General features: G+C 35.8%; 1 protein-coding gene across 1 annotated transcript in view; it reads right to left on the minus strand.

Annotated features, from left to right (window-relative positions):
- Positions 1 to 10,164, minus strand: part of LOC117113860 (dipeptidase 1-like) — a 20,396-nt gene extending 10,232 nt beyond the window's left edge. Inside the window, exons 1-2 of the mRNA XM_033257312.1 lie at positions 9,878 to 10,164; positions 852 to 999 (exon numbers count right to left, since the gene is read on the minus strand). Of these exons, the coding sequence (XP_033113203.1) occupies positions 852 to 999; positions 9,878 to 10,041 (312 nt within the window). The 5' untranslated portion in view covers positions 10,042 to 10,164. The remainder of the gene's footprint in view (positions 1 to 851; positions 1,000 to 9,877) is intronic.
- Positions 10,165 to 15,917: the final 5,753 nt, after the last annotated feature.

A 15,917-nucleotide genomic window follows, 5' to 3' on the forward strand; every position in this document is an offset into this window, starting at 1 on the left:
TATATAGGCCTATATATATTGTTTTTAATGTATTGTTTGTTGTTTTTGTCATGATGTGAATTGGCTTTCGTTAGGTAAATGTCTTCGTGTCTGTTTTCCTCTTGTTGTCCTTTTCTTAATGTACGTTTTGATGTTTTTCTTTTTGTCGTGATGCTAATTGCTTTTGGTGTGAATTGGTTTTCCTAATGCTAATGTCTTCTTGTTTGTCCTTTTCCGAATGTACGTTTTTGTCGTGATTCTAATTGTTGCTGGATTTTTTTTTCTCTCTCTTTTTTTTTCTCTTGTATCAGTCCTTTTTCTCTGCGTTTAGACTTTCTCACTTGTTGCATTTTAATAGTATTTTATCTTTTAATAATTTTGTATTTTGTACATTTTGTAAATCTGCTCGCAATTCAGTAATATTTTACTGCTATGAGGTTTGATAACAAAAAAACAGAATGAATGAAAAAGTAGCAGCAGCAGTAGAAGTACCACCACTACCAGCAGCAGTAGAAGGCCTAGTAATTTCAGCAGCATTGACAGTTGCAGTAGCAGTACAGTGCTATGCCTAATGGTTATAATTATGCTCGATTATTGACCCTACAGATATTTTTCCCTCATGGTAAACATTGCATACACATTCTCTGAATCAGAATATCGCAATAATAATGTGCGATGTAAAACAATTATTACTCTAAAAAAACAATATTTAAAAAAAATATTGAACTCTCAAATATTCCGCAAATATTGCTTAGTCAGTATTTACGAAAGTTTGTACTGTAACTAATAATTCATATTTTGATAGTAAATGCAGCAGTATCATGTTTCTATACGATCAAAAGATAATACGCATGCACATTGCAAAGCGTTACCTGAGCGCCGACTTTGCCAGCTTTGAGTCTTGGGATATCGGTGTGCGATGGTGAGAACTTTCCTGTTAAATCTTCATTCAGATTGTTTAGTGGGTCTTCTAGTCGGTTGTTTGCACGGTTTTTCAATTGCCATGGTAAATCATTGTGTCTGTGGTAATAATGATAATGAAAATGATATTTAAATAATAGTAATAATAACGATGACGATAACGACGAAGGTTCAAGTTGCAGGTGCTTCATGGTAGATGCATGTTCACATCATTCCACAACGACAGGGGCTTAGACGAACCATAACATCGGGGTAACCCCCTATTCTTCTGATAGTGACGACAGATAATAATGATAGTGAATCCTAAGCCATTATAGGTCTAGTGTGGGAGGGGTATAGGGCCTATCTATATTATGCATAATGTTGGCAATAAAAAAAAATCACACTATGATGCCCTGATAACAAATTTATATTAGTGCAAGTAAAATGGTGTGAAAATTAAAAGTAATAGGGTCACAAAATGAGCGTTTCATTATATTGTATGAGGGAAAGTGCCTGGGGGTTAAAAACTGCATGTATATCCCGTAATTCTCTGTGGTCTAATGGGTATGATACTCGCCTAGACAGCGAGAGGTTGCAGGTTCGAATTCCTGTAACTGTAATAAAGGAACTTTTCGTTGGTGAGCATGCTTGATACGACTATTACAACATGTTAATATCTGAGCACCGTTGTTATAATTTATCTATTTGTTTCTATTGTGTTTATAGTGCTACGTGCAGCAACCTTCATTTGAATATTATTTACTAGAATTTACCAATTGCGACCTATAAGCTTTTCTAGCTTAACTTCTACTGCTCCACTAAATGTGAGCGTTTCTGCCAGTTGTATGAGAAAAAATGCCCGAGGTCAACTGCATGTATATAGGTTTTTGTGGTCTAATGGCAGCGATGTTGCACGTTCGAATCCCACCAAATATATGTTTTTTTTCATATAACTAATAAAGTAAAAATGAAATAATTTAAAAATAAAGTAATTTTTCGTTGATGAGATGCTTGATACGATTATTACAACATGTTTCTATTTGAGCACTTTTAGTACACTCCTCCAAAAAGATTATCTCCTGGTGTTCTGTCCAATTCACCACCAAAAGGATCCCATTGGAAATAAGTCTCAGGAATTTCGTGGGTCAACCTTGGTCTGTACCACACCGAAGCAATAAAATCCAATCCAATCTAAATTCTTTTCATGCGCATGCGTTATTATACACGTAGGACCAACAGCTTAACCTCCTATACGAAGGAAGACGTAATCACAAGCAACGACATACAGTAGAACCCCTATTAAGAGGACACCTTCGGGACCTAAAAAAAGTGTCCCCTTAATAGGGTCGATCATTTCTTCTTTAATTGTGAAAGTTTATCCACCATAAGAAATATATGCTTTAGCAACCTAAAAAATGATTTATGTAATATTATTAAATATTTTTGGGATATTTTTGTAAAAGGTTCACAGGAAGTAAAACATCATCTACTTCTAGACAATATTTATATGTATAAAGATGATAAAATTTGTATGATTTTTGATAAACATTGTAAATCTATTTTATCCAAGGGCCATTGCTGATAGACATAAATTAATGAAAGAAATTTCCACCACATTTAATTTTTAATTTTTTTTATAATTTTTCTTTTATTTATTAACTTAATGTAAACAGCTGTTATCTGTATTAACTTTATACTGTGTTTTGATTTATATTGTTTTATATCATTTATATATTGTATTTTCTGGGTCGAACCTCTCCAACACCTGTGAAGTAATAAAGAGAAATCCAAAGGGGCATTGTCATGATTCTGGATGTCAGTGGTCTATCGGAAAGGACCAGATCGTATAAGCACTCACAACTATAATACATGATTCAGACATCAAAATAAGTTGAGAGATCAATAGTGCATTCTAAAAACAAGATTCCATGAGCACACAACACCTTGTAGAGTTATTATGTGGTCATTGCGACAATAGTAAAAGTTTGACCGCTTAGGTGAACATAGAATGAGGTTGAAAAATATAAATAAAGGGTTACAAACTAGAGCCAACATGTTTCTTCCTAATGAGACATTCACAAATCAGCAATCACTGGACATATGTTCACACACAACCACATCCCAGATTGGAAATACTACAAGTTACACGGGGAACTGATGTCGGCAGTAGATGAATAAGAATCTAAATGGTTTAGAAGGAAAAACAAATATGAACAGAGACAAGGGAGCACACCAATTGTCCCATGTGTAGAAACAATTTTTGTTGACCCACAACAAGACCCAGGGACCCCTGCTTACACCAGACCAGGAGAGGTCTGCCGACACAATACCACCAGTCGGCAAGCTGGAGATAGATATGCAGATTTCTACACTTTAGTTTGAGAACGGTGACCAAAACTGTCATACGTATGTTTTTTTAAGTCTAAATATCTAAGAACTTTAACGTAAATATCGATGAGATAACTAAATGAACTTCTTCCAACAATTGTATTAAATGTGGTAAACCTAATGCAGATGCAAACTATATACAGTACATATTTTTGTTCACTATGGGTTATTAAAAAAAATTATAGTTGGATCTACTTCATTAGTATTTTTACCATGTGGCAAAACCAAAATATACCTGTGGGATTGGGGACAACGTATCAAGTTAATAGAACAAAGGAAATACTTTGGACACAGGTTGTTTCCTTATTTTTGCTAATTGTTAGAGTTTAACATGTTCAATATATGAATCATAAATAATGACAGCATCAAAGACACAGATTAACGATTACAAACCAGATGAGATAAAACAGTCCAACTTTGCTAAAAATTCGACAGATATGATGTTCAAGATTTAGTGCAAACGGTTAAAAGAAAAAAGCAAAACCAATTACTGTAATATGACATCGAACGAAATTTGGCAATAAAACATGGGTATATGATAGATTTTATCTTTTGGTAAAATCAAATCATCTAGGGCACATTCATTACGGAAGCTTACAGTGACCTTCCAGATGTCTAGATAATTATCTCGTCGTGTCTACATCTTGTAGGAAAGAAGATCAAATGTTGCGATCCTGGATCTCCTCATGTCTACATTTTTCAGAAGAGATGATCAGATGACGAGATCCTTGATCTCATCATGTCTACATTCCTTAGAAGAGATGATCAGATGACGAGATCCTGGATATCGTCATGTCTACATCCCTCAGAAGAGATGATCACATGAGGAGATCCTGGATATCACCATGTCTACATCCTTTACAAGAGATGATTAGATGACGAGATCCTTCATTTCGTCATATGTACATCCTTTAGAAGAGATGATCAGATGACGAGATCTTGAATCTCGTCATGTCTACATCCTTTAGAAGAGATTATTAGATGACGAGATCCTGGATCTCGTCATGTCTGCATCCTTTAGAAGAGATGATTAGATGACGAGATCCTGGATCTTGTCATTTGTACATACTTTAGAAGAGATGATCAGATGACGAGATCTTGAATCTCGTCATGTCTACATCCTTTAGAAGAGATTATTAGATGACGAGATCCTGGATCTCGTCATGTCTGCATCCTTTAGAAGAGATGATTAGATGACGAGATCCTGGATCTTGTCATTTGTACATACTTTAGAAGATATGAAGAGATGATCAGTTGACGAGATCCTGGATCTCGTCATGTTTACATCCTGTAGAATAGATGATCAGATGACAAGATCCAGGATCTCGTCATCTGATTATCTATTCTACATGATGTAGACATGTTGAAATCATGGATCTAGTCATGTTTACATCCTTTAGAAGAGATGATCTGATGACGAGATCCTGGATCTCGCCATGTGTACATCCTTTAGAAGAGATCATCAGAGGATCTCGTCATGTATACGTCCTTTAGAAGAGATGATTAGATGACGGGATCCTGGATCTCGTCATGTGTACATCCTTTAGAAGAGATGATTAGATGACGAGATCTTGGATTTCGTCATGTGTACATCCTTTAGATGAGATGATTATATGACGAGATCATGGATCTCGTCATGTGTACATCCTTTAGAAGAGATGATTAGATGACGAAATCCTGGATCTCGTCATGTCTGCATCCTTTAGAAGAGATGATTAGATGACGAGATCCTGGATCTTGTCATGTGTACATACTTTAGAAGAGATGAAGAGATGATCAGTTGACGAGATCCTGGATCTCGTCATCTGATTATCTATTCTACATGATGTAGACATGTTGAAATCATGGATCTAGTCATGTTTACATCCTTTAGAAGAGATGATCTGATGACGAGATCCTGGATCTCGTCATGTGTACATCCTTTAGAAGAGATGATCAGATGACAAGATCCTGGATCTCGTCATGTATACGTCTTTTAGAAGAGATGATTAGATGACGGTATCCTGGATCTCGTCATGTGTACATCCTTTAGAAGAGATGATTAGATGACGAGATCCTTCATTTCGTCATGTCTACATCCTTTAGAAGAGATGATCAGATGACGAGATCTTGAATCTCGTCATGTCTACATCCTTTAGAAGAGATGATTAGATGACGAGATCCTGGATCTCGTCATGTCTGCATCCTTTAGAAGAGATGATCAGTTGACGAGATCCTGGATCTCGTCATGTCTACATCCTGTAGAATAGATGATCAGATGACAAGATCCAGGATCTCGTCATCTGATTATCTATTCTACATGATGTAGACATGTTGAAATCATGGATCTCGTCATGTTTACATCCTTTAGAAGAGATGATCTGATGACGAGATCCTGGATCTCGTCATGTGTACATCCTTTAGAAGAGATGATCAGATGACAAGATCCTGGATCTCGTCATGTATACGTCCTTTAGAAGAGATGATTAGATGACGGGATCCTGGATCTCGTCATGTGTACATCCTTTAGAAGAGATGATTAGATGACGAGATCTTGGATCTCGTCATGTGTACATCCTTTAGAAGAGATGATTAGATGACGAGATCTTGGATCTCGTCATGTGTACATCCTTTAGAAGAGATGATTAGATGACGAGATCCTGGATCTCGTCATATGTACATCCTTTAGAAGAGGTGATTAGATGACGAGATCCTGGATCTCGTTATGTGTACATCCTTTAGAAGAGATGATTAGATGACGAGATCCTGGATCTCGGTATGTGTACATCATTTAGAAAAAATGATCAGATGATAAGATCCTGGATCTCGTCATCTGAACATCTGGAAGGTCACTATAAGCTTCCGTAGCACATCCATTTGGAGAATGCAGTTTAAAAAGTTGGTTATTGTTTAGGGAATAGATGCCAAGGTCAGCAATTGTCGGAAGATGTTAAATTAGGATGCCTCAAAGTGACAGACACACATGCTACTGTATGTTATAGACTGCCTTGAGACACAAAACTACTGCTTACTTGCCATACCTTATATCAATGTTGGTTATTGCAAATGAAAAAATAGGAACATTGAAAGTACTGTGGTTACCTTAATATGATTTTTTTCACTTCAATTAAAATATTATCTCAGTCAAAAAAGAATTGTTGATGGGAGCAATATTAATGGGTCATGCCAACAACATATTTTACTCTTCCAGCACCCAAAGCAGTCATAGTGTTGTTGGCTAAATGTTAGTTCCAGAAATAATAGCGCAAGAATTAACTATAATTTTCTGGCAGATTTTTATGGTGTAGACGTCTGTTCAAGCACTTTAACTGAATTTAATTTAAAAAATAGTAGTATACAATGAGGCTAATTTGAAAGGCATGGGTGGTATGTATGCCTACCAATTTAATCATTAATGATGAGAGAGTGGGTTGGTGTAATGGTTCCATTGTGGTTCTTGTTCTTGTTCATGTTTGTCTATACCAGCTTCCGCTACACCATGTAGATATTTACTAACACTAACATCTACCAGTACATTTTTTAATATTGTTACGTTAACTCTTAAACAATAATAATGTTTATCAATGCAAAAGACTTGAATATTCTTAAGCAAAGTGAATAAATACCTAATGAAATAATTTCAAGTTTCAAATGTGTAGATGGCAGAGAAGAATAGCATAACACAAGTTGTGTTGTTCTAACAAGATATGTTGATCTGCTAATTAAGGGCCTCTTATGTAATTTCTAGATTAATACCGGAGTGGCTGATATTGTAAAAACATTTGATATGCATCTGAAAAAAAATGTCAGTCATTTTGAGCAAAGACAGCTGCCATCCGTATTTCATGTGAATATCTCCATTGAACTGGTTAATGTGTTATTAAGTTTGTAATAAAATCTTTTTCAATCGACATATTTTCTTTCGAAAAAGAAATAATGCAGTTTTCATACATGCCAACATTTTGATAGTAAAAAACGGGGGAATTTGTTCATGGGGTGTGGGAGGGTGTACTTATTACATGTGCAACCCCTCCCCTTGGAAGCTTCAGCTATTAATGTATTATAAGAGCAAATCTCATGATCCTTATGATATGTATTCCAATAATAAAAGTACTAGCCCAGTAATTATTAAAGACGCACCTTTATGACAAGTATTGAATCCAGATTTTGTATCTTGTACTGAAAAAGGGCTAGAAAATGAGAAATTAATCCATGACATAGCCTACACTAAGACAAAATGTGGTTCAATTAAACACACATGTTATTTAAAATCAATACCGTGTCCCTTCAATAGGGGTTATTTAACCATTTGGCACACTCAGAAAATGTCCCCGTCCCCTAAATAGGAGGGTACTAATACTAATCTATCTATTCTGCAGGCAGCTACCTCTGACCATGGACCTATTATTAAGTCCATGCTCTGACGGTGAAGTATGCGCTTTGGCCCTGGCCATCTCAGATTAAAAAAAATGTATTTCTGTCGGCACATTAAGTAGGCCCTACGTTATCTTTACTCAATCCCTGATACTATAAGTACAATCACATGAAACACTTCATTTCGTTTAAGAAGGTCAACGCTGATAAAAGATAACAATATCCATGGCTTAAGTGTGTATTACTTTCCCGCTTTAATAGGCCTATCTCTTGTGGTTTCTGTTCGTTTTTTTTCGATTCATGAACGCAGACTTGCAATATTGGCCTCATTCTTTTGTAAATTATAGTCTAGGTGAGGTTTACAAGGTATACTTGAAAATGATAATGTGGCCTGTAATGTAAGTAGGCCTAATAAATTAAGTTTAATATTTTCTAATATTATTAACAGTTCCCAACACTGATCTATCCTATTGTTTAAAGAAGCGTTTGCTATACATAGGCTACACCCATTGCTTATTAACAATGGCTTAAAGCTTCAAAGGAGCTTTCTTTGTTTTTGTAGGTAGCTTTAATTAGGAGGTAAGAATGCTTTGATCTTTAGTCACAGCTTTGTCACCTGAGGTAATGTTTTGATTGGTTAAACACTTTTAGTACTTGTTTAGGCCCTATAAAAAATATTATTAGTTTATCACCCTATCTGGGCAGGAAAAGTGATGAGGGAGGCTTTTTAAAAAATTTTTACTTTGGTAAAGCCAAATATCACCCTTGGGTTGTTTGCTGGTGCATTGATATTCAAAGTAAAACATGATTTAGATAATGCAAACAATATCTACTAACTATTTAATAAAATAAATGAAAAAAATAAATAAATAAAATATTTTTTAAAAATGTTCAAAAATTGGTTGTTTTTTTTTCAAAAAAAAATTTTTTCAACAATTATTTTTTTTCAGTACCATAAAAGGCATGCGCGCGAGGGTGATAAACTAATAATTTTTTTTATTGGGCCTTATATAAGCCTGCAAATATAGATAATTTTCCATTCCTGATGATGACATAGTTGAAATATTCAATCCCTACACGATGGTGGCTTGCATTTCTATGGAGTATCCATTATAATATCTAATCTGACATCAATCAAGACCTTTCGGTTTATAGTCTAGGAACGTCAGGATATGCATTAAATAATACAGAATGGTGTAAAAAGAAAAACAAAAAGTCTTGAGGATTATATAAAATTATATAAACAGCCCAGACATTTTACTAATAGGCCTAGATGTGTAATTATTTACTGGTGTTGCATTAAAACTAGAACAGCTACATTCTATAGAATTGTCATGAAAAAAAGGGCGTGTACAGAGTGGTCCAAATCGATCCTGCCGGAAACGTTTTACACACAAGTATTTGTTGAAGCGCTATAGTGACTGATATGTTTATCATTTTTCCTAATTGGCAATTTGGGGTTTCAAAGGTTTATTTAATGATTTTGACGTCTAATAATATGTAGAAAATAAATATTTTTCTCCCCGACAAATTGGGTTTTTTCTTCCCGGCGGGGGGAACCTACCTTCCCCACCCCCGGTTCCCTACGCTGGCGCCACCTCTGTCGCTGGCTGCTTGGCCTTGCGGCATTATGATGATTGCTTGGCAGCGGTAAATTGCATGTACTATGCGAGTACAAGATGCGGGGAGTAAGGTAGGCAGTCCCATTCAACTGACAGGCACTCGAGATGGTTGTGCTAGGTTCAGTGCATTCATTCATGACTTAGGGGTCGCACTGCTCCTCCCTGCGTTCAGTTGGCTATAGTTCAGGTACATTTGCATTGTGCGGGAACCAATAGCATTTTAAACATTAAATCACCCTGAAAGTATGTAACCCCGGAAAAAATGGAAAGCATACGGCAATGAAACACTAATAATAAAATAAACAACTCGTATTGGTTAGTTTGAAGCATAAAACAGGTAATTTAATAGAATAAGAATTGTATAGACATACCGACAGAGGCGTATGAAAGAGTCTTGAAATAGAGGGGTGGGGGATGATGATGTGGGGCGCGAAGGTGGAATGGGGTTTGAATTGGCGTTTAAAAAGAGGGAGCTAGGTCAAAAAATAGGGTGATATGAGTTGATTTTTAACTACTAGTGTGCGAGGGGGATGCGCACCCCTAGTTACACCACTGTATTGTACAGTATACCTACAATCAGGGAGTTGTTATAGTGACAATTAAGACCCAAACAAACAAGCCTTTGCACATACCCATCTATAAGAGGCGTTTCCATCATAAGCTCCTGGGCGCGTTGCAGTGAGTCCGGTGTGGTTTCGCGGTTATTACGTGAAACTGGTACGGCAATTGCCACAGCGATAATAGTTACAGCCACGACACTTATAATAACAATCAATGCAATCCGATTCCTGTCCATTTTCGTCACAACGTTTTGGAGATAGGCCTAGTGGCACAATACTGTCTATATGTCAATTTAGAAACAAAAAGTCATAGCAGTTGCGTTCCCGTGAAACGTGGTTAGACTATTGAATGCTGGTGACATATGCGACACTGTTATTAACCCTCTATTGGGTGCTTTGATTGGTTCCCTAAATATAGATGCACTTTGCATCCTTAACAAGTAGTGGTAATAAACAAGTTATAGAACTAAAGTAATTAATAGACCTTTCCGTAGTGTCAATCAATCTTATCAACTGAACAGGGCGAGAAATACGCGCGTGTCTTGCAAACGCACGTGCTGTCAGGGGAGGCGCCAGCGGTTGGGGGCGGGGGAAGTACACTATCGGAGAGAAAATCACAATATGCCGGGGATAAAAAAAAATTAGAGGCCTATATTTAAAACCTTTAAATTGTCAAAATGTTCGAAATATTGACCATTTTCGAAATATTTTGAGCGACGTCCGACCCCGCTGCTTTGCTCTCATCGGGGCATCTGACCCCGTCGCGGGACCTCAAAACCCCTCCCCCGCCGAGCAAATCCTGGCGCTACTCCTGTCCAGCAAACGTGCGTGTTTACGTATTTTTAGGACCTTCAGCAGCAATATCAAAGGGGCGGGGCTTATCTGAAAGTCCATTATTTCAGTGACTAGCTTTCTAACTAGGTCTAATCCTCGTAACTAGGTCTAACTAGGTCTAATCCTCGTTATAAAAGTGCAAATGAGCGGAGGATCCAGAATTTTTCTGACGGGGTAGTGTGAGTGGCAATGGAGGACCTACTGTATACAGTAGAACCCCTCCTTTGGGACACCTCTATTAAGGGGAAACTCCTACTATAGGGAAAACTTTTTTAGCCACAAAGCGAGCGAAATTATATCTTTTAATACACTTTTTTGGTCCCGAAGGTGTCCTCTTATATGGGTTCTACTGTAATTCGAAGTGGCGGTACCTATGGTCAAAGATGAGTAACGACAGCAATTCCAATTGGCACCATGTAGTAAAATATAATACATTTAGGAATATATAAAAAAGTTCGAAGTTCAAGTCGGTTATAGAGACAGTTATAAAACAAAAATGTATGGTAATAAAATTGTTATTGACGCTATACCCTGAAATAGAAGGCTTGCCTTATGACATATTATTATTCAGCCAATCAATCAGTTAATTCACACAGAGAAAGTTTTTGAATTCCTTACTTCGAATTTAGAGAATCTGTTGTCAAATATGTCAGCAAACGACCGGTTTTGGCCGGATATAGTCGGTGAATTAAAATTAATAGTTGTTTGGTTGGTCATGTGGTTCCTTGCCCAGCTTAATAAATATTATGATGCCAGCATGTCTGGCATGCGGCCCAAAGCGAATAATGTTATGCTATAAGAACATATAAACAGCATACCGTAAAACCTCGAATAAGCCCAATGTTTAGTTTGCAAAATTAGCCTCAAAAAGAAGCCCGTCTCGAAATGAAGTCCATGGGCTTTTTTTCAAGATAGCATAGGCTTCTTTTCGAGAGTACAGTACATACACTGTACATGAATTTAAAAAAACAAAATAAATTAAAAACATGCTTAGTTTATTCAGTAATTTAGGTGATTTAATGCCAGTTATATCCACTCCATTATACAGATTGATGTTACAGTGACCTTATAGGTCACTGTAACATCAACTGGTTTCATAGGATAAATACACAAACTTTTCAGCATTCATTTTGGAAAGAATCCCCCCTCTTTACTTTGCAAAAATAGCCTCGAAAAGGAGCCCATCTTGAAAAAGAAGCCCAACTCGAAAAGAAGCCCATCCAAAGTTCGCAATAAAAAGAAGATGGCCAGGGCTTCAATTCGAAATTTTACGGTATGCTCTGTGTCGGCCTGTAAAATTTACTTTTCTATGTTACTGTACCTGAAACATCAAGCCAAACAAAAAGTAAAAGTGAACCTGAGGGTAGAGGGTATAAATATCAGATTTCAGTTTCAAAGTACAAATCTATCTATTCTGAAGGCAGCTACCTCTGACGGTGGGGTAGGCGCTTTGGCCCCGGCCATCTCTCGAAAAAATGTATTTCTGTCGGCAGATTACGCTATAGGCCCTACGTTATCTTTACTCAATCCCATATACTATAAGTACAATCACATGAAACACTTCATTTTGTTTAAGAAGGTCAACGCTAATAAAAGATCACAATTTCCTTGGCTTAAGTGAGTATACTTCCCCTTTAATATCTCTTATCGTTTATTTTTCGATTCATGAACGCAGACTTGCAATATTGGCCTCATTCTTTCGTAAATTATAGTCTAGGTTAGATTTACAAGGTATACGGTACTTGAAAATGATAATATGGCCAGTAATGTAAGAATATGGCCTGTAATGTAAGTAATAAATTAAGTTTAATATTTTCTAATATTATTGACAGTTCCCAAATCTGGTCTATCCTATTGTTTAAAGAAGCGTTTGCTATACGTAGGCTACACCCATTGCTTATTAACAATGGCTTAATTAAAGCTTCAAAGGAGCTTTCTTTGTTTTTGTAGGTAGCTTTGACGAGAAGGTAAGAATGCTTTGATCTTTAGGTTATTCTTCCCCTTTAATATACTGCAATTTCGTTCTACAATAATACAATAAATAGGCGCCTGCAAGTAATATCAACACCAATACCATACATAAAATTGAACCAAAAACATTTTAATCATACGTATGGTATAATCACCTACCCCTGCCCTGACGGGTTCCGGTTTCCATGAATTCGGTCAACCCTAGAGGTCTGGGCTTCGGCCCGACCGATGGCCTAGCTGCAGTAGTTGCGCCAGGACTTCCCGACGGGGGTCTGAGGTCCCCGACGAAAAGAAATGGGCGTGGTCGGGCGTCGCTCAAAACTTCTCGAAAGTGTTCCAGGGGCTTGTTTGTCGCTCGAAAACAAATTTTAGATATGGGGCTGGAAGGGGTGGGGTGTTTGGCTCCTCCTTCGAAAAGTTATTGTTTCCTAGATGCTTTGAAATACACTTCGTGAATTATGAGACGTCTATTATTGAATACACTCTAAATTCATAGTTTTTCCCTACTTTGCTATGGGCAATTAATAATTATGATGATGAGAAGGAGGAGGAAGCTGTGCAAGATTAGGCCTAATTAACAGGCCCTTTGATGTGAACTGTGAAGCGAGGCCTGTAGTCTAAGTTACGGTTGGGAATTTGGAGACATTATCGTCGTCGTCAAATGTTCAATGCACTCAGTCGGACAAATAGATGATTTATGATATCTGTTTTGTATAGAAAGTACAGTAATATGAAACCTATAAAATAATATCAGTTCAGGCATTCATTTATCTGTCTGTGGAAAATATAACATATGAATCATACAAAATAAAAACAATACAAATTAAATAAAAACATGCAAAAATACATCTACACTAAATCAAAATGGAATATTCAATGTCTGTTTGATCCAAGTTTTAGTATTGCAGGGGTTCAGAAGGCTTTAAAATATAGCCAATCTCCGTATTTCTGATAAATTGCTGATTAAAATGTAAAATATTTAAGATTTTATATTCAGTACATTCTCAAATGTTATGTAAATCTCATATATCCCAAAATTACGTTATATTCGTGCACCGAAGTGGAAAGTTTAACTTAATAATTTTGATATGTTTTATGTTTTTTTTAAATGGTTTTTAATAATATTACAGTCTAAAATGACCACTACAGTTCTCTCCTTTAAACTTCTAACCTACTAAACTTTGCGTATCTCAATACATATATATTTCCTTAAATGAATGAAGTCCACTCGTTAAATTAGTATATATAGTACGGTATAGAGAATTTTGTCTGTCAATTTCAGATCTAAATTTTAGGAAATTACGTTTATGCATGCACCGACATGAGAACTTTAACCTAATAACTTTGATATGTTTTTTGTTGTTTGTTGAATAGACTTCTTTAATAATAACATTACAGTTTAATATGACCACAACATAACGAAGTTCACTCTGATAATATTAAACATAATATAGTACAGAGAATTTCGATTGTTTTTTAATATCATTATACACAGGTTAGATCCAAATTCCAAGACATTACTTTTTATGCAAATAGGAAGGAATGATTAAACATATTAATTTTGATATGTACATGTTTTATGTTATGTGTTGATTGGTCTTAGTTAATAATATTACAGTTAAAATTCATATTATGGTAACAACTTGGTCATAATATAACTTATTCTTAAAGGAAGCAGAATAATTCAATTCCTTCAAAAACTGTATTCTGACTAAAACCAAACTTGATTGGTGTGATTTTGCTTCCACCAGGAAATTAATTAAATATGCATAATTGTCTTTTGTGATTTTAAATTTTTTTTAAATAACTAAATATAATAAAATTGTTGTAATTTGTACTTGCCATTTTTATTGATAGATTTAAAATATTGTACTTTTTATCTATGTAATAATACTAAATATAATAAAATTGTTGTAATTTGTACTTGCCATTTTTATTGATAGATTTAAAATATTGTACTTTTTATCTATGTAATAATGGGTTTTAATGTAGGCCTACAGCGCTTTGATTTTTTTAAAGGCGCTATATAAATGCTTTTTAATAATAATAATAATAAATTATATATGTCTTCCAATACGGTTATAAGAATCAACGCCCATGTATATTCTCTCTGCGATTGATTTTTGATTAACCGTACATCGTGACATAATAAATCAAAATAATAACTCAACAGTATATCACGCAGCCGAATAAATTACAATCCCTTTTAATTAATAGTGAGACGATGCAAAAATGTATTTAATTTTTGTCTATATTTTTGTCTTTGGTTGAGGTAGGTGGACTTCCTGACAGAAATAGTTGGAATTTACCAGACAACCAGGCACAGTGTAGGTGGAGGAGAAAATAATAATTAAAAAAATTGTATAATTTAATGAATTAAACAGTGTAGTACTACTGTAGTATGAGTTTTATAATGCTTTAAATTATTTTAAAGAAATATAATACAGTATCTTGTTTTTGGAGATTTCAGGGGAATGGGGGGCATAATAAAAAAATTAATTTGGTGACGCTTTTTTTTTTTTTTTTTTTTTTTAAATGAAATTTGATAGTGTAGAGGCCTCACTTTTTTCCGTAGGCCTACCAGGATTAGTCAATGAGCAATCCAGCTATTATATAGTAGAGATCAGTGGTGTTACACACCTTGGCCCTGTTGAGATTGGTCAAATGTTAAGCTTGATTGACACTGGGAAAAAAAAAAGAAAAAAAAGATAGGCTCCCATCGGGAGCGTGTGTTTACTGCCTTATACAAGAGTTTTTGTTTTTTTTAATTTTATCTTATGTTCTTCAATATGCAGATGTGTGCATTATTGTAGTGTATCTGGATTTTTCATGAAAATGTTCTTTCATAACAATATTCTGTATAGGCCTATTACTATATTGCACTAAAAACACTTTAAAAATGAGGAACTCTTGGAGTTACCGCGTTATGTCGTTGATCACGAAGAGTACTACCATGTTCTAGAGGGCGTCCTTCAAATGGCGATAAAAAGCCTTCGTGGCGAACACGTGCTGCGTCCAATTGCATCCTGCTGCAGACCGGCAGCGAGGCGAGGTCAGCCACGCTTTGCAAAAAGCAGCCAGACATTGCAAAATCGTTAATGCAAAAGATAGCCTGGGCGATACCATTTTCGCGAAGGTAAATTGATTTTTCGACATAAACCTTGTACAAAAAAAAATATGATCGACCACTTTTATGGTTGCTGCCCTCTACAGTATTTCAACGTCAGGTTAAGTTATTGTAGGTGGTGGACAACCCTGGGTAAACTAACCCAGTAGTCATGGTTGGGGCGAGTGGATACAGAAAGGT

This window comes from Anneissia japonica, unplaced genomic scaffold, assembly GCF_011630105.1.
Source record: "Anneissia japonica isolate Jap-2015-1 unplaced genomic scaffold, ASM1163010v1 scaffold694_len1028156_cov167, whole genome shotgun sequence".
NCBI classification, from domain to species: Eukaryota; Metazoa; Echinodermata; class Crinoidea; order Comatulida; family Comatulidae; genus Anneissia; species Anneissia japonica.